This window comes from Neolamprologus brichardi, chromosome 20, assembly GCF_056152115.1.
Source record: "Neolamprologus brichardi isolate AB-2024 chromosome 20, ASM5615211v1, whole genome shotgun sequence".
NCBI classification, from domain to species: Eukaryota; Metazoa; Chordata; class Actinopteri; order Cichliformes; family Cichlidae; genus Neolamprologus; species Neolamprologus brichardi.
The window spans coordinates 26,392,375-26,412,385 of NC_142123.1; the positions used below are offsets into that span (position 1 = coordinate 26,392,375).

The 20,011-nt window shown below is 38.7% G+C and overlaps 2 protein-coding genes and 1 long non-coding RNA gene across 4 annotated transcripts; 1 reads left to right on the top strand and 2 right to left on the bottom strand.

Moving 5' to 3' along the window:
• The first annotated feature begins 88 nt into the window (after nt 1–88).
• Nucleotides 89–1,222, top strand: LOC102795279 (uncharacterized). The gene is made up of 4 exons (XR_437029.3): nt 89–203; nt 365–396; nt 482–551; nt 740–1,222. It is a non-coding gene; the product is annotated as an uncharacterized LOC102795279 (long non-coding RNA).
• An 82-nt stretch (nt 1,223–1,304) lies between these two features.
• LOC102794997 (protein-serine O-palmitoleoyltransferase porcupine-like) lies at nt 1,305–11,299 on the bottom strand. Of its 2 annotated transcripts, none has more exons than XM_087834140.1 (15): nt 11,145–11,299; nt 10,364–10,501; nt 10,073–10,265; nt 9,243–9,286; nt 8,942–9,123; nt 8,719–8,849; nt 8,586–8,606; nt 8,295–8,309; nt 8,075–8,200; nt 7,881–7,981; nt 7,681–7,757; nt 7,518–7,581; nt 7,236–7,321; nt 4,503–4,613; nt 1,305–3,920 (listed from the first exon to the last, which is right to left on the bottom strand). In XM_087834140.1, the coding sequence occupies exons 2-15, from the start codon at nt 10,497–10,499 to the stop codon at nt 3,819–3,821; spliced, it is 1,389 nt and encodes a 462-aa protein (XP_087690266.1). In that variant the 5' UTR covers nt 10,500–10,501; nt 11,145–11,299; the 3' UTR covers nt 1,305–3,818. The 2 variants fall into 2 exon arrangements, with proteins under 2 accessions (XP_087690266.1, XP_006794213.1); XM_006794150.3 differs by having other exon boundaries at nt 10,364–10,506.
• A 1,863-nt stretch (nt 11,300–13,162) lies between these two features.
• Nucleotides 13,163–19,120, bottom strand: LOC102794713 (uncharacterized). Its single transcript, XM_006794149.3, has 4 exons — nt 18,880–19,120; nt 18,652–18,745; nt 16,764–16,935; nt 13,163–16,560 (listed from the first exon to the last, which is right to left on the bottom strand). Exons 1-4 carry the CDS (start codon nt 19,061–19,063, stop codon nt 15,502–15,504), a joined length of 1,509 nt encoding a protein of 502 aa, XP_006794212.2. The 5' UTR covers nt 19,064–19,120; the 3' UTR covers nt 13,163–15,501.
• Between the last annotated feature and the right edge of the window lie 891 nt (nt 19,121–20,011).

Genomic DNA, 20,011 nt, shown 5'->3' on the forward strand with positions numbered 1-20,011 from the left:
ACCTGCAGAGCTGTAGGGCGTGCTGCTAAGCTGACGGGGCTCTTTGCTTGTTCATGGTGCTCTTTCTCGAAGGGGCCCCAGTGACAGAGCCATTCACAAGCACGGGCCATAAATGACCGAGCTGAACACCACATTAAGCACTGCATTCTCAAAAAAAAAACACCATCGACTCTGGAGGACAGCCAAAATGCCAGGAACAAAAGGTTAGTAGCATGCAACAAAAAAACCCCTAATAATACAAAAAAATTTTTTAATTTATCTGCATACCAGAGCTCCATGTCCAATAAAATCAGCAAAAGCTACAGAAAAGTTGGCCTTGCTGCCAAATGTTTAAAACTAATCTGAATATTTGTGCCATTTTCAGGTAATAAGTCGGACAAGAAGTCAACTACCAAGGTAGGAACGTCATTATTATTCTAACTCTTGTCTCAATCTGCATTTTGTGCTGCTTGAGTTTATTCGTTTTACTTTAATTTCACAGCAACCTCAGAGTCCTAAAGAGCAGCCGAAGAAAGGTGATCAGAAAGGAGATGATAACAAGAAGCAAGGAGGTAAGCATTTATATTAATTATATTATTTAAAGAAAATATTAATAATAATTAGAAGACATTTATTTTGTGCAGACTTGATTTTGACAGTTTGGAGCAGTATATGAAATCCCCTACATGTGGCACACAGGGGTGAAATGAAGTGCTATGTCCCCAGTGAAGTTATCTGTCTGTGTTTTATCCCCTCGCAGGACAGCCGAAGGGAGAGAAGCAATAACTTCCAGGCATTTGTGAAGATGGCTTTGGAGACATTGCTTGGGTCCTGCCGTCGTAAACATGGGGGTCCTCGGGGCAGACAGGACTGAGCGCACCTCCCCTTCCCTCCATTTTGCTCTTTTCCCCAGAGCCTGCAGACTGTGCTGTTGTGTGGCCTGGCAATACAGCATATGCTCACCCCTGGAAGTGGCAAAAAAAAAAAAAAATTAACCTGATCTCCATCCATCACCATCTGTCGTTCAACCTTTTTCTGTCACCTTCCTGACATTGTCCTCTTTAGCTTATTGGATGCTCAGAAATAGACTCCAGGTTTGACCAGATCTTTGCTTAAAGCAAAAAAATAAAATCAAAAAAATCATGCAGTCCTTCTCAACTCACCCTAATGCCATGATTGACTTTGTAACAGTTGATACATTATTTTTGTAAATCACTAAAATAAACAGTTATTTATTACAGCAGTCCATGTTTTTCTGGCATTTGTTTTTTTAAAAAGAAAAAAAAATCTCTGAAATGTCGACACTGAATCAAACAAAGACAACATTCCAGGTTTCATTACAAATTTTATAAAAATATCACAGGTGTACCAGTGCCTTCACATTTACAGGGAAAAAACATTGACCTAAAGTAAATATCAGAACAGGTTTTAAAATACTGAGTGATGTTAGGTCTGCAGAGACTGAGCACTTGTTCTTGGGCAGAGACGAACATTCAGGCTCTAATCTAACACGACATGCTAGGCAAGAAGCAATTCCTTTGACAGTCTAGATTAAGGAAAGACAGACTGGACACTTGTATTATTTTATCAGATCATCATTAATTACATAAATGTGTCATTAAAAGCAGCCGTGTATTAAAAATCTGTAGTTAAGATTGAATATTTAATATAATCACATTTTAAATTACCCTGATTCTAAACCTTTTTTTTTTCAGCACTGAGGAATAACAGAGTTTTAAAAATACTAATACAACCTATTCTAAGCAAGAGGAAATAATTCAGTTCAAATGAAATTAACAAATTAACACAAAGCTAAATACAAACACCAGGAAACTCCACCACAAACTTTAATTCATGGACTTACTGAATATTTGTCTTTATCTAAAATTCACTAAAAGGGAAATCATAACTGTTGACAATAAAATTGCTGCCTCGTAACCATAATCTGTGCTCTTTTCATTCAAAATTAATTCCTCATTGTCTTACACGTGCTCAAGAGACAAGCTCTATTAAAGAACGAGACTCGTCATTTTCACTTTTTTTCTTATAGTAGTTCCATGAAAAGACCAAAGCTAACAGCCTAACTAACCTATAGGAAAGTTTTGTCTCTGCTGTTAACTACAATAAACTGAAAATAGGCAAAAGTAGGTCTCTGCGTAAGACCAATGGCAATTCCTCAATCAAAGGAGGCAATTAAAAAATGTCTGATGTGGTTGGGTCAAAGCTGATTTATTGTCCGCTGCTGGTGTAGCTCTACGTGTTTACCCAGAGGATAGAATGAGGAAAACGCAACCAAAAGAAGGTGCTGAGGAGACATGTTTGCATGCTCTCCTCCAACAGGTCAGAGGTGCATTGCTCCTATACCAGTGAATAGTCTGAATGCTGATTGGTTGAACCAAAAAGTGAACAACCACTGCAGTGTTCACATAAAGAGGAAAAAGTGCCAGATACTTCAAATGGCCATGATGAAACAATCCCCAGTGGCTTAATATTAAAATGTCCAACAAATAAGCAGCTGTGGCCTCTATCGCTGGTGGGAGTTGATTAGGATGCTAGCTGTCTAAGTTAACTTGTCTAAATTAAGATTTGCGGTGTCAGTGAGTGAAACCGTATTCGTTTATTCTAAAAGCACTTAGCAATAATTAGAAGTATTGGTTGTATTTTATAGCATTTTTGTTGAATGCATTTGATGAATGCAGACTGCTAACCAAGTTAGCACTAGCTCACAATGTAGCAATACACCTCCTCGGGAAAATACGGTGCTCTGAGTAAAAAACAAAGTAACAAAAAGATGGTTTCAGCCATTAAGCTAAACTAGAGGCTTAAAATGGGACTTCACAAATCAATAGATGAGGCTGAGGTGGCCGTCTTTCATATACAGTCTCTGTGGATAAAGGCAAAGGACCAACAGCAAAGCAAACACAAAAAGTAACCCACATTTCCAGTTGTTCTTGATACTACCCCCAAGTGGCAGGAGATAGCTATATCAAGTAGGCGTGCACCTGCAAAGCTCTGCATAGCACCAGTGCAGAGTGGAGCCTTCGATGTTAACGATGGTTGATGAACACCAGCTTTGACAGAGGAATGCCGACTGTGTGGACTGCAGAGATACCTTATTCACAAATGTACTCGTCATTTCTTTTTGAGTGACATTCACTGAAAATTACAGTCCCAGCTGTTTCATATTCTTTTGAGCATTTTTTTTAAATTTTTTTTAGAAAGGGCCGAGTACTACGGACAGACAAGTTGGAGGAAGCTGTAAAATACTGAGAGATCTACAATTGCACTATTGATTTAGGTCATTTCATAGAAATTGTTCACTATAAGAAGACATTGATGACTGCCACCCCTACCCTTTAAACTGAAAAGTATGATTTTATAACATAAAAAGGGAAGAGAAATGTCGACTGAGGCCATCTGCCGCAGTCGACGCTGAAACCTAGATAATGGGCTTTATCGTGTGTCCACAGAAACAAGCAGCCAATATCCACCATGCTGATAGGTATTGATTGTGACTCACAGTGAGACATCGGTAACCGCTGTCACAACATGAGGGCTCGATAACTGCGGCTCAGATAAAAAGGGAGCGACGCAGAGAAAAGAAATGAGGAGCGAGCTATCATTTCATGGATATCAAAACTAGTCCCCAGCAGGTTAGAATAATAGATTACCCAGCCAACTTGTGGTGCAACCTGAACACTGAATGTTGGTTCGTTGTTGTATACAGGATGATTCTGTTCTCTTCGGTCTGATGCGGGATAAAGTCACAGTGCAGAAGTGCAGAACCAGTTTTCCATCTCTCATTATTACTTCCTTCACTCTTTCTTCATTTCTTATTATTAGAGAATAAGGCGGTATAATATCCAGCATCCAAATGTGACCCAGTGGCTGGTCCAGCTCAGCTCTGACCACTTCTGAATGGTATGATGGGTGATATTGTCCTGTAAGGGGATGTACATAGTGAGTCCAGTAATGTGTAGTAGTATAGTGTATAGTATCATTTAAACCTTTTCCTGAAAGATCTTTACAAAATGTGATTTTTTTTTTGTCATTACTGACTGAAAATAATTTCATCTAAGGCCTTTCATCCAGCAAAACCATAAATTACTTTAACTGTTGATAATGAATATCACAACTAAGGTTACATTCCTATGCAGCAATTCACACGTTCATATGTCACAGTGAGCTCCACATTTTTATAGCAGGGCGTATAAATATAGACACCTTTAATCTTCTAAACATGCTGGGACTTCAGTATGTCACAATGCTACGTCAATAGCACACTGCTAGCCTTCTATACATATCCTGTTTTTGTAATGGTTCCTCAAAAATAACTCATGCATTTGGCCTAACTAGTCATATACACAACAATAATATCTAAAGCTTTTGAATACCATTAACTTGATTTCACATTTTACTGTATTTTCTCCTTTAAAATGTTCTTTTTCCAATCTCTTCTCTGGTTCTATCCTGCAAAATGTGCACTTTCCTCTGGGGCTTAGCATACTCTTATCATGTCTTACCTCATCCTCCTCCATAAAGTCCACACTGGAGTTGAACACTGAGCCGAGGTATGTCAAGTGCAGTATTGCCAAAGCACTGAATGCTATGTTTATCATATACACCCATAACCCCTGTGGAGGAAGAAGGTATAATGTAAGAATAAACAAGTTCCTTACTCAATATTACTACCCCAAATCTGTAACCTCTGCAAGATTTTCATGTTAGGGTCCCGAGAACCTTACACAGATTTGTTGAAGAAGATTATCAAAGAATGTTTATTAAACTCTTAAAAACTAATGCCTTCTTTTAGCCAGTTTCACTTAATAGTATGGCAAAATACTTAAGATTTAAAAGCACGATTTCAGGGGCTTCAATGTAATAATGTCCCAATTATGTACTATGGTTTATGCAAGCTGTTTTTCCTTGGCATAAATGATTATGTTCCCCTTCCCAGTGCTCTGCTGTGTGTTAAAAAAGGGATTTTTGCTGGGCATCCTGTCAGCAAACTCTCAAATTGTGTCAAATTAAGGCACAAGACAGTCCCTCGGGACTGCTATAATATAACCGCAGCAGATGCGATGGCAATAAAACCTGATGTCCACACTTCTTTAGTAATACATTAAGTAAATAATCTTGTGTCTTCCACCATAATGACTTATCCTGTTATCCTGTTTGAAATTAAAGAAGGCTACAGTAAATCAAAATGTAAGATGATGAGGAATAAAATTGTTATAATTTTATTCCTCTGAGGGGGAAACAAACAGGGAAAAATGTCTGGTGCTGTATGGAGCTAAAGTAGGTCCATTTAGAGCATCTCCTGCTCAAGTGTCACATATATGTCTGTGCAATGAGAATTTTCACAAATAAAACAGCTGGAAGAAAAGCAGTATTTTCAGCTGTTTGCAACTCTAATGCCAACAAATCTAGTTGCAAGTCTGCTCAGACATTTGTCCTTTTAAATATCAAAAATGTCATCACTTCATTCTCATTGTATGCTATTTTTTTGTTTTGCAAAATTTCATAGAGGTGATGCATTTGAGTTTTTGTTTCCAGTTGATGGCATGGATATATTTACTAAGCAGCAGGAAAATGAATGACATCCTCAACACATCCCTTTCCCCCTCTTATTAGCCGTGTAAACTGTTAATTGTGCAGAAGTTAATAAAGTTGTGGTCACACTATCTTAGCATCTAACTTGTCCTGCTGAAGTGGGGTGAACATAAATAAGGGGGAATGTTTGTAAGTGGGAGGTAAATTCAAATGCAGCTTTCCAAACAGGTTGGCAAACACAAGTGGGAATATTTAAGTGTAACACTCGTAGAGATGGTGAAAGACAGAAATAAAAACAGGAGATATGTGAGGATTGCTCAGCGAGGGAAATTTGATTAACTGGAAATTTAGAGCCAACCTATGATGTTGTAATTCATTTTTCTTTAACCAGATACTGGATCTATACATGAAGTGTTCCTTTTTCATAAAAGGAAGCTATTTCCCCCACAAAATGAGAAATGTCTTACTGAATAATTTGAAGTATAACTCCTGTATATAATTCAAAGGTTGCATAAAAACACCAGGCAGTTTACAGCAGGATAAAGTGATTATTTTGTAGTATTATGGTGAAGATTACTGTAATGAACTGTCATGGACTGGTACAGAGTGTGCTGTGGTTTTCTGGTCAAAATCAGGTTAAATCCAGAGCAGCTGACATCAATTTTAATTTATGATGGTTATACTGATTATATTCACTCAATGAATTCCAATTTTTATACTAACTTCATACTGTGTAGCATTTGGAAATCCACCATGATGCATCATATAACATTTTATTGCTACATGATAAATCTTGTTAAATCCACACAGAGCAATGCATCTCAGCTGGAGCACAGGTCGGCTGACCACAGCCTGTACACAAAGAAAAGTCTACATGAGCGTTTTATATGTAGGTCTGCCTACACACAAATATATATATATATATATATATATATATAGTGCTAAGTAAAAGTAAAAGTCTTAAGCCACCCTTCATTTCTTCATAATTTGCTAGAAAGAAAACAGTGATTTATTGAAACGTGCTAAGATTGAAAGTCAATATTTAGTATGACCACCTTTAATCTTCAAACAGCTAAACAGTCTTATGCTTTGTTGCAATTTCTCAAAGTAGTCTTCAGGAAGTGTACTCCAGGCTGGATGGCTGCCTTTTGTTCAGTTTTCTGTCTAAATGACCCCAGACAGCTTCATTAATGTTGAGGTCCAGGGTTCTGGGAAGGTCAATCCATGACTGATAGTGTTCCACTCTATAAAGCTCTTCTCTGTTTTTACTGCATTGGAAGTGTGTGTGGCAACACTGTCATGCTTAAAAATCTGTCTTTTTTTTTTTACCCTTGAATGACTCACAGGTCAGTATTAAGCATTTTCACAGGAATGTGAACTGTTCTGAAAATAAGTGAAAAATAGAAAATGACCTTCAGAAAGCCTGGAGAACTTTTGCTCAGTACCACTGTAAAAAAATCTAAATAAAGGTCTGGCTCCTTGGAAGCAAAACAGAAACAAATGACTTTTCCACAGTAGTGTATGCTGGCATCTCCTTCCTTAAAATGAGCATCTACATGAAGGCTATCAATCTTGTCACTGTTTCAAATATGAAATAATCATATTTACTCAACTTACTCAATTCTTTTTAATAAAAATAATAATAATTGAAAGGTTTTTTGGTTGAAGAAGAACAACAAATATACGAGGGAGCTGCATTTTACCTTTTTGTTCTGGTGAGTGCAGTTTGGCAGGCATTTCTTTGACAGTATACAGGCATTAAAAATAGCTGCAAGCCTCTTCCGCAACACTAAAACACGAAACAAGACCAGTGCATTAAAACAAAACAAATAGATGAGTTTTTTCCAGCATAAGAGGAAAATTACAAGCACTGCAGTAAACAGAAACAGTGTTTCACAGTGAGTGCAATTAGCCATTAGTGCAAACCTAAGCACCTTCTCCAAATGGAAAGGTTCTAATGTGGAAAAGAGAAAAACTCTGCTTACCGTGCTCAACATAAGTGATGAATCCCAAAGATATTAGGACTGCACCTAGATGAAAACTCAAACCCTGTGAGGTAAAAGAGCTTCAGTTAAAATAATCCAGTTACTGATACAAAAAAAATGCATTTAAAAAAGTAATTGTAGGAAAAGTCTGCATAGGACTCACATGCAAAAGGGCACTGGCTGTATATGTCACCATTATAGCAGAGAATGTCCCGAATTTCAGTGCACTCTTAAAAACATCTGTGAAATTAGAGTAAAAACATCTGTGAGCTGGTCTAAGAATTTCTATTTAAATGAGCCAAAATCATTACACTCACAATGGCAAACTAAAGCAAAAACAGCTGCCGCCTGTCTTGAACTCACAGGTGTGCAGAAAGCGAGACATGGGCAGATTCCACGATGTTACCACCTCCACCATTGACCGAGGAAACTCTATATTAAGCGGCTTGGATACGGTCATATCCCTGCAAAGTAAAAGGTAAATGGGCGGTGGCCTGTTATAAATGTGAATAAAGAGAAACACACTCAAGGTTAACAGGTGCGCTTGCCGTTCTAACCATTTGAGGTTGTCTTTCTCCTCTGTGAAGCCTGCCCCAGCCAGAGTAGTGGTAGTTTCACTCAAATAGCCAACAAAATAATTGCTAAAGTGGAAAGACAGTGTGTTCTCATATGCCAGTAGCCACCTAATGCAGGGACATCAAAACGGGAAGAAATAGATGAATATCACAATCCAGTTTCAAATAACGTCCGACTTATACAGATGAGTAAAAAACATACTTAGCTGGTGTAGCCCTGAGTAGCATTAGGATAAAGAGAGCAATGTTAGTGACAAAAATGTTTATTGACTTGCCTTGTGATGATTTATGCCTCATCAAGCTGGTGAAAGTGTTGTGGTAAATGAGAGGGTGAGAGGGACATCCTGGTACATATATAACTGCACAGAGAGGAGGAGGAGGATGAAGTGGGTAGATACATGCAAGCAAAGGTTTTGGACAAATGGTAATTATGAGGAATGCATGCCTACAGTGTTTGGTTTATTCAGAGTCACTGAGGTGGGCAATTAATTACCTGATCTTCCTCCTCTTTTTGCTGTAAACAAAGCAGGTGACAGACACATTACCTTAGCAGAACAGCAAGCCACAAACCAAGTCGAGAATACACAGGCATTTGTTTACAGTATGAATGTGTGTGTTCTCCTCACCTTCGTAGCAGCTTGTCTCCATAAACAGGTATGAAATAAGGGAAGAGGTAGGGTGCCACACAGTTGGAAATAACAAGGCAGACCTGGCTCTTCACCCAGCTAACAGACACTTTTAAAAGCCACGAAAGGCTCTAAGGAGAAGAAGGAAACATCAGCTGTTCTTAGATTTTTTTTTTTTTAAATAATCCTCACTCAGATCTAAAAGATATAGAATCGCACCTACCAGCTTACGGCCTTCTAAAGCTTCTTTGTAGCTGTTGAAGCTGATCCAGGGACCAAAGATGACTGTGCCCACAAAGTAGATATAACCCATGAACTCAATGGGTGAGGGCACACTGGTCACAACACCTCTATCCAAATCAAAGGCCAAAGAAATGGCTTTCATTGCAACCACCATCTGAGAACCTGGATGACAGCAGCAGCATTTAAATGATTGTTGTATTCCAAAATTAGATATTACTAATGGGAATATTAAAGTATACAGACAGCAATCACATTTAAGAGACAAATGATGGGTGTCTTACCTCTCATCTTGTGCCAGTTAGTGGTATCCATCATATGTAGCTCCCTGATGAAATGAAAAGGAAAGGTAGTCATAATGAAAAGAGTTTTCCCAAATCTGCCAAATTCCCGAATTCACAAGCTTAAAGTCAATTGGAAATTAGGATTTAGACGTGAATAAGTATACATCATACATTTAAAAAAATATTGTGGGAAATCACAATAAACTTTGTTGCTTTTATTTTGAATTCAGGTGCTTTTTAAAAATGTTTTACATGCGTACATGTGAACCAGTGTGAAAGCACGTTGTAACGTGTTGGAACCAGTGTTTATGACAGATGTGTTTGCTAGCCCTGACAGATGTCAGCTCCCGTTAAAAAAGAAATCGTGATGTAGAATGCAGAGTTTTTAAGAAGACATTGACTTCTGAGCTTTTATTTACTGGAGTCATCTATAGAACTGTGCTTAGTTTACAGAGAGCAGATTGTTGTGTTTGAGGATTACAGTTTGAATCATCATTACGAGACTAAACACACAGAGAAATACAAGAAGTTGACTGATGCAGACTGAAAATGGACATCTAAAGCTTTGCTAGCGAAGCTGCAAAAGCAACAAGGACTTTACACATCCAGAGATGGAGCTGTCAAGACCAGCTTTGTGATTTGCCTGTTTCACATTTTCATTGCTTATAGCAGTTTAGATTGAGTTCAGCTTATTTATGTAACCCCCACAACACTTCCAGCTTCTCATGTGGCCCCATTGGGAAAATGAATTATTAAAGAAGCTCTTTGGTTCAGTATCACCCCTAATGTGTAATACTGAACTGTCAGGTAACACAAGAGGACTCTCTTACCCCAGGAGCAGGTAAATGAGCACAGTGATGGAGAGAAAGGTGCCTCGGATGGTAGAATGGCGACACAGGAAGAGGAAGAGGTAGCAGAGAAGGCTGAGAAGGACCACCCAGATCATGTGCAGCTCAAAGAACAGGTAAAGCGTGTAGAAACCTCCTGCCACTGTGACCAGGTGTTTCACAAAAGAAGGAAGACCTGACATAGCCAGATAAAAATAAAGAATAATTTATGTGATTAGAGATTAAAGTGAAGGTCTGATAACACTGACTGGGGTGCAAAAGCTCTGTACTCACCGAACATCCAGATAAGTCGACATAGCAGGCAGATAACCAGCAGCTGCCAAACCTGCTCCAGGCCCTGCTGAGCTGTGGGCAGCAGGCAGCCATGAGCGAGCTCTTGAAAAAACTTCTGTCGGCTGAACACTCCCATCACTAGACTTAGAAAACAAAGAGAAGCCAAAATGCATTTTTACAGCAACAAAAATAACATTTGTGTTAACAGTGGTGACTTATAGCTAAATACTCTTCATTAAACTTCAAATCCCAGCATGCAAAGCAATTCACTACAGATCAGTGCACATGCAGAACAGCTGCTGTTCAGAGTTTCACTAAAGATGATGAGAGCTCTTCTTGTAATTAAACATATTTTTAGTTGTATCAGACTGGATACAATGAAATACATCCCAGGATGTAAAACAATATCAAGACTTCATCACAATAACACCATGACCTGGGTCTCGGGCATGTGGAGAATATTTGACATATGCTATTCTGCAAGGCATGCTCTCTCCGCAATGCAGTCGGCCAAGGGGATGAGTTGACTCACAGCTCCCTTCCTTCAGCCGCTGCATTAACAGTGCCTCGGCGTACTCAGCGCTGCGCGTCCAGGGAGAAGCAAACGCATCGTAAATGGATGCGAGAAATCCGGCAGGAGCTACTGATCCTTGCAGTGAGCGGTCCTGCTAACAACCTACTTCAGAGCTACCCCCCCCCCCCCCCCCCACTTCACACCAAAAACAGCTATGAGGCCCCCCGCCAGCAGCATGCCAGTTTGTTTTCCGTGCGTAAAACTCACCCTCTCAGAGCAGCAGGATGATCCTCGTGTCTCTGCTGCTACTTTTCCGTCCCTTTAAAATAACAACAAGCCTGGGTCCTGCTGCTGTCTTTCAGGCACACTCGGGCCAGATGATGCATATCTGGATGACTCCCATTGTCACAGCATCAGCACCACTAACCTGCCATCTATGAAGCCACGCGACGACACATCGGCCAATCTAAACCGCTGCTGAACGGATCTCAGCCAATCCTCGCTTTCGTCACCCTAATGTGACAGCAGGAAGGTCCAAACAGAATCGTCGCCCTGCATAACCCCGCGCATCCGAACCAATGAGACGTGGACAGCGTACAGATGGACTGAAGACGGGACTGTTGTGGATGCGGAGGAATGCCCTCTCTGAACGTATGCAAAAAGTCCAATGTACCCTTAATCTACATGATCTCTTATTCATTTAGTTCATCGATAAAATGCAAATTCAATCAGAAAGTCAGTTTTAATTTAATGTTACCATTGTGCATGAAATAAATATTTCAAACATAACCTACATTTTCTTCGTCTTAAGTAATTCATAAATGCAAATGTAAAGACAATGGTTAGTTTGAGTGATCCCTCACCGATGTGCAACCCTGAAATATAAAGCTGATGATGATTTAAAGGCTAAAAATAAATAGTGTTCATGCGTATTTACGCATATGCTGTGTGTCCTTTGCCATAATTTCAACGTAGGTTTATGCTTAATATTTGTTTCACTTTCTATTTAGTCACCCATAATACTGGGTTTAAAAGAAGAACACGATCAACAAAAAGGCCATTTGGCTGTTGTATTTCCTCATGTAATGGGGATTAATGGATTTTGCTTTTAAATAATTAATTTAAAAAGTCTCTTGCATCCACTTTTATGCGATATTTTACTGGGTCTTAACTGCCTTTTAATTTTATTCACTTTGATTTGTGGCCTTAACGCCTGGCAATCTGTTTAAAGTATTCTACTTTTACCTGTCTAAGCAATTTGAAAATTGTGCTTTCAAAAGATGATAAATCAATCAAATGTTTTGTTGTTGTTTACTTTTATTAAGATTGATAGGTTTTCTGCTTCCTAATAATGCAAGCTGCTTTGTAGTTATAAGTGTTAGTGAGCACATAATAAATTCCTCCAGCAGCAAAAACATAAAACAAAACTTATAAATTAAGGTATGAAAAACAAAATAGCTAAATAGGGGGGACAAACACACAAAAGAGGTCAATTAAATAGATTTTAGATAACATACTAATAGACACTACTAGAGATAATTTTTACTTGTTTTTTCACTGGTTTACTTGTCAATGTATAAACATTTTTTTAATATAAAATAGGGTTTTTCATCTTAAAAAAAATGTAACACTTTGTCAGTCTCATGCTCAAGGGCACTATACATCGGATCCAGCTTTCTCCGGAATAGTCGAGTCAAGTCTGCATTTTCACATTATGATTAATTATTAAAATATTTGTCACGGCTCAATTGCAGACAGTGCGAAAACATTCACCAGATCGATGCAGCTGAACCTAACGACCCAGAAGTTGATAACATAAAGGCTTTATAACCGCAATGTTAACTGAAAACATCTGTATGGCCAAATAGGACTTTTACTATGTAAACTGTGGTTGGCAGGTTGGATTATAGAGCAATGGGGTCCTTTTTTTTTTTTTTTTTTACTTCACATCCATGCAGCAGTTAAAGTAAAAATCCTCCTCGGAAAATTCAGCTGCATAGCAAGAAAAGTTCCAAGCAATGAAAACTAGTACACACCTTATTGTTGCTGTACTGCGGGGTTTTTCTGTGCAGTCAGCTCACAGAAGAAGCAGGTGGTTTTAATGCAGTGTGACACACTGACAGGAAGACTGTCCAAGAAAGTTAGACAGACATTTTTGGGTCATTTTAACAATCCCTCTAGAGCCACCATCAGGACAGAGACTACTTGGTCTGACAACCTTGAACTTCCCTTCAAAACTGTTACAACTCTGTGAAATCTACGCATGAACAAAAGTCAAAAAAATATAATACAGCAATTTTATTTTATTACCTTATGTAAAGAGCATATTTCACTTCATACAGCTTATTTTTTTTCTCTTGTTCCTGTGTCCATGTGAGAGCAAGTCTAATGGGCACGCAGTAGACAGCTGCAAATCACCAGCTGAGAAATAGCTTTAGCTATTTTAACAGATAATGCTATTCCAAGAATGTGTCATTTGGACAGCTATAGCTGGTTAGGTGCTTCTTGGTGTGGGGGAAATGGGTACATGGTAGTTCAATCTTTCCATTTGTCCATGTTTTCGGTCATTTCTACATTTGAGTAAATATACATACAGGTCAGCTGAAGAAGAACAAAACAAACAAACAAAAATAAAACATAATCAGTCCAAAGTTGTTTCTTTTTACAAATGGGAAATTAAAACTCCATATTGTGTGCAAACAGTGCAAATATCATAGCTTACAAGTCAGAAAAGCGAAGCCGAAGGTGCCTTAATCCATATAAGAGACCACAAAATGTTAATTAAATTCAGCAACTTGTAGGAACAGCAGGTGACATAACCCTGAGCGATGGAACGTGAGCACTTTTGGAGTTAAGCATGGGATCAAAACATACTGTTAATTGATATGAGATGTTCATGAATACATTAAACGGATCTGCTACACAACGGCAGTGTGGAAGATCCACTAGTGACTAAAAGCCAGCTAAAAAGTGATGTGGGATGACCATATTGAGTTTTATGTAACCAATATGATCGTGAGGAAAAATGAGCCTTTATGACCTATGACTGCAGTCATTTTATTATTTTCCCAATTAGCGTATAGTCTCAGTTGCTAGTTACGGCCCCCATTCAAGCCGAAAAAGCAAGGTAAAGCAGGGTATGCTCTACAGTGAGCTGGCCTTCACAAAAACATGCTGCATCCCTTAGTATCCCTCTGTTTTACCTCTACACACACTTGTGAAGTCCAGTTTCAAAAAGCTAAAATGACAAAAAACAAAAGAGTTAAAAAAAAAAAAAAAAAAAGGAGCTTAGCAATCAATGGATGACATCCCTGTGACCAATGTACCTCTTTTATGAAGACTCTAAACTAAACTTAATTGATTGTAGTTAATGAAGGAGTGTTGGTAGTTAATTCTGCTCTCAGAGAATTTTACCGTTCACTTTAAAGATTCGACAAACACTTGATGGAGGCATTTTTTAGCTGGAAGTTGTTTACTCGAACCATAACCATAATGTATTTTAGTAAACAAACAGCATTGGTTTCACAGTCAGATCCACTTCTCATATACAGATTAAAAAACAAACAAAAAAAACAAAACAAAGAGGACAACTAAAAAAAAAAAATGCACAAAATGTAATAAATGGTTGATGTAACTGTAGCTACATCATACATACATGTTGTTGATCATATACACTGCATATGATCAGCAACATAAAAAGCACCTGGTATCTGACAAAATAACTGTAATCCCTCATGGCACGCATACTGGACCCTCTGGATTTGTCCTCTTCGGCATGTGGCCAGGAGCAACGGCTGTCTTCTGCTGTAGCGGCCTCTGTGGATCAGCCGTTTTTCTGGATTGAGATCTGAGAGTTTAGAGGCCCTGTCAACACCTTGGACTCTTTGTCGTGCTCCTCGAGCCTTTCCGTTTGTAGGCGTGTGCTGCACGTAAAAGTAACACCCACACAAATTCCTGGGCGCTCAAGGTTTGCCAGCAGAACCAACCATTGTAATAGTGCAATCAAGGTTATTCACGGTTTCAAGGTTATGGCTGATTGGTTTATGTATGTAATATACGCTGCAACCGCTATCTGTTTCCAGTTAGTGAGGCAGATGTGAAAACTGAATTGTGTGGCAATTGTTATTAGAGATGCTTGATCATATTATTGATGCCGTTTGTAGCACACGGTGCATTTTTCCACAGACTAAAGTGATTATTACGGCACAAATTGCCAAGTACAGAATACAGCCTGAAGCCCAAATCCCACCTGGTGCAGTTTTACAACACAGGTCAGTTATCTTTTACATACATAACAGTATTACTTATCAAACAGCAGTGGAAAAAAAAAACAATTGCACCTCATCACTGATTAAGAAGTGAAAGATTTTAACTACAGAACTAAAAAAAATTATATCAGCATCACAGTACTTACAAATATATCAGTGTGCTAAGAGAGGCAAAAGTGGTGCAAGTATAAGCCAAACACTACGGGTTTAATACTGAACACAGCCTTGCTTTTGTTAAAATGCCTTTTAACTCAAAGAACAGAAACACTAATAGGATAGGAGCACTAATGTTGAACATCTTAAGTAAGGCAAAAAGGTCAGGTAAGTAAACAGGTCATTCTAATCCATTATTCAGATCAGAGCATAATCTCCAGGTCATAAGCTATTCTCTCCTTTTTTTCTGACTTAGTGTGTTCTTCTGGTGAAATTATTGGTGCCTCACTTTGTTCCTTCTTCACCGGATTCTTAACCCTGCACTTTTTCGGCTTGCTTAAAATATATTCATAATTTCTTTTAACCTCTAGGAAGGCTGAGGTGAGGTACTGAGGTGAAAAGATCTTCAGTGAAGATGGAAGTTCTGTATTTCGGGTGAACAAGTCATGGTGAAATGAGGAACCCGGGTTTTCTGAGTGTCTCACTTCTGGATAGAGTCGACGAGGCACAGGACACGGTCTCAGCAACACCGGTGGGGGGATTTCTGGTAATATACTGAATGAAGCCAAAGGTGGGGGCTTGGATAGAAATCCAGGATTTGGGGGTGTAGGAGCAGCAGTTGGAGCAGAAGTAGACAGTGGAGGTGTAACGGTCCTTGAGCTCTGAGTGTTGCCAGGTATTTCAGTCATCTGGCTTGGTTCCAGTTCATTTTCTGTCTCACTCCTGGAGGAACTGTCCTCAGGCTCAGACTCTGTTTTAAACTCTGTCTGCGGAAGGAATAAAATGTGGTTGTGACGCTGGCAGAACAGCGTGCCACACCTGAGGCACTTCCTGCCATCTTTAACATGGAGCAGTTTATGACGCTTCAGTTGGTGAATCGTGGTGAAAGATCGATCACACATGTTGCACGGAAAGAGGGGCTCATCCCTGTGCACAGCATGGTGCTCACTGAAATCTGCCTGAGTTATGAAGATTTTTCCACAATTTTCACAGACAAAGGACCTTTGTTCTTCATGCAGCCGTTTGTGTTTTACCAGCTGTGGTATATCAGGGAAGGTCTGACTGCACAGTTCACACCGATAACCACCTTCTGATGCAACTAAAGGTTTCAGGAGCACAACTGGCCTTCTCTTATCTAGTTTTAGGGTGTCTGGTAGTCCTTTGAAGGGTGGTGATGTCTTATTTAAGTCGAGCATTGTTTGAGACTGGATAATTTGGGTTTCTGCTTCAGTCTCAGACACTTTTGCCACCGTTTCTCCTTCCTGAAAAACATAAATACAAAAACAGAGGCAAAAAATTTAAAGAATTGTAAAGAATTTATCATTAGAAGACAATAAAAATACTTATGACAATCTTGCAACTCGTGTCTTACAAAACAACTACTTTACAACAAACAAAAACGCAGATATTTTGCATAATGTCCAAGTAGAAAAGATATACAGAAAGAGCAAGTTGTGGCTGCTACCTTTGGCACTGAGGGGGTTGCTGGCGTCTGCATTTCTTCTGAAAGTTCACTTTCAGTTCGCATCAAAACAGACGGCTCGGGATTCGCAGAAGAATCAGCTTGAAGTGGAGCTGCATTTTCCTCTCTTCTGCCTCTTGCCTTCCGGCGATGCCTTTTTCTACGACCATAAATCCTTAAAAAAAAACAAAAAAAAAACACAAACAAACATATGAAGTGATCTATAAAAGTGGGTCTCATATCTACAGTACTCATCAAAGTGTAAAAGAAAATTAACATTAGCATTAACACCTTATTTTTGTCATACACTGTAAAGCTGCACAGATTTTCAACAGTTCAGGATCTGTGACTCAATATGTACACAGAACACATACGATGAGAGATAACTATGCAGCTTGTTTACTGAATATTTATCACCCTTTCTAATTCATTACCAGTTACTGTGCCTGTTCTATTATGGAAACTAATACCAAGGGATGACCTTTGTAACCCTGACCTGGGCTGGCTATAGCTATAGGCCAGAGTAGACCTGAATGTGCTTCTCGCCCACTCAGTGAAAATGAAAAAGTTTTTTTTATGCTTTTGATCAGTCAGAGAAGAAAAATAGAACAGAAAACACCAGTACTGTTTGAAATACCACAAGCTTCGAGACAACCCTCTCTCCTCGCACTGTTCAAACACACAGAGCTCAGAAGCAAAGAGACGTGACAACTATGAACCCAGAGCAGAGCACTGACTACAGCACACACATTAAATATCACACACCGAGTCAATATGTTGTTAATGTTATCTTTACAGTGATGGGCATTATAAAAAACCTGGAACATTCTGCCATAAAGGCTTGATTTATGTGCATCTGCAACCTTCTATTAATTGAATGAACAGGTTCTCGTAGGGTTTTATCTGTTATAGTAGAGTTCGAGACAGTCTTTATTTAGGCTATGTTGCAGCCCACATAGACATACCTATTGGGACATCACCCATAGGTTATTGTGCTCCTGTTGGGAAGCCTCAATCTGTGGACCATAATTTATAAAATGAACATCACATTGTGTGCATTCACTTGAAACTGATGATGGCAATTAAAAGTATGTCCTCACCATGATTTGTATAATTCACTAAAGGTTCTGTCCATCTAAACTCATCACATGAAGACTTCTCAAATGACCACCACAGATTTTGCTGGGAAAAATACCGTTCTTCAGAAAAATTGTGTAAACTTTAAATCCCTACTTAAAACTTTGAAAATAAATAAGTAACCTTTGAGAAACCAAAAACGGGACAGAATACCCTCACAAATTTTGGATATGAATTATTTGGATTTGGTACATGGTGTAATACCTGGGGAATATTGCACTTAACTTTAATTTCAAGCTTTAAAATCTGTAAAATATTTGAATAATTTTGTCTGCTTTAAAGGGCAGTATGTGTCCTATAGATGAGGCGCTATAAATAACATCAATCCTTTACCTGCAAAACTTGTGATTTGTGAACTCTGCTGTTGGAACCTTCAAGCATCCATCATGTTATATGACCTTAGCTTAGCTACACTCCAGTCCATATTCATTAAGCCATGTTATCAGATGTTTAGCATCAAAATGTAAGGACCTAGTTAAATTAATTCTATATAATTTTAAAGAGGACACTTAAAACAATGAAGTTGCAAAACTATCAGAAAACACCCTTACCTTAATTAATTTTAAGCGTTTTTTTTAACTAATGACAATACAGACCAGAATAAGTAACAAAAAAGTATATTACAATGAAATTTAAAACATAATAAGTTAATTTTAAAAAAAAGAAAAAATATTATTAGAGAAACACAAAGCTATCCAACAACTTTGATCCTCACAGATTTTATCCTGACCCAACAATACTTTACATGTCTTACCATCTCACTTTTTTCTTGGGGCTTTGATTTTTTTTGGTGCAGGTAAAAACAGAAGGCACAAAGTCCGGCTTATCACGCTCCATAGATGCTTCTCCTATAAAACAAAAACAAAAATAAAAATAAAATATGTAGGAAGCTTTGCGCTAAATCCGACAATTTTAATCAACAAACCGCTTGTTTCTGTTACAGTATGTCTACAGTGCTAGCATAGCTCCTATCTTAGCTTACCTGATATGAAATGAGCGCCACAAACGCGATCATCTTCCGTGAGTCTCGCAGTGCTGCCGTTCGCTTCTTGTATTGCTCGCAGCCACAAACGCCTCCGGTGGCCCCGAGACGGTATTTTGTAAAATTTCAATTTTTTGCTGCGGATATACCGCTTTTTACAACCAGACACGCAGCAAACTATCATTTTTGCTTTAAAACTGTTTGGGTTTTGTGGTTAGCACGGGTTACGGAAGTTATCAGAAACAACTAAAGTCAACTTCCGCTGCCTATAGGCGCGCGCAACCCTGGTGAGGACGTTACGGTGGCCGGGCAGTTTGTTTTACGTTAATGTTAGGTAAACATCAAATAACAATCACTATTTTTTTCCTGTTTTATTTTAATGTTTTGATCCAGCATCGATTTTGGCAGACTGCTGACTAAAAGGAGAGTTTTACAGGGAGTACACCGCCAGCACGCAGTGAACTGGGGACCCCTGCTGTCCGCACTCATATCTGTGAGCCTGATTAGCCTGTGACCTGAAATGGTTCCTCGAAATTAAATAAAATTTAATCGGAAATTTAATTGAAAAAAAAGCGACTTTATTCGGTTGCTAGAAGATTTCTATAAAAACAATTCGTCTATAATTTTGTATATATGTGACTAAGTCTTATTTATTATGTTCTACTAATGTAGGATAAAGAAATTGCTTTATTATTATTTTATTGATATTATTATTTTAATCTTGAGTGAAATTGAAGATGGCAGTGAGACCTGTTATAATGTGTGGTTTGGAGACTGGGACTCTAATAAAAAACAAGGTTAGGAGGAGGAAAACATTATGATTTTCACTGGGAGTGACCAGAATGGACAGGGTTGGAGATGAGTACATCAGAGGGACAGCTCAGGTTGAGTGGTTTGGAGACAAAGTTGGAGATGCGAGGCTGAGAAGGCTTGGGCATGTGGAGAGGAGCGTCAGTGTATATATTGGACAGAAAAGAGTAAGACCACAGAAAAGATTCATGGATGTAGTGAAGGAGGCCATGCAGAGGATGTTAGGGATAAGGTGAGATGGAAGCAGAGGGTTCCCTTTGGTTACCTCTAAAGGAAGAAACCAAAAGAAAGTTTCTTTGTTTGTTTTTTTACCTGGCCACAT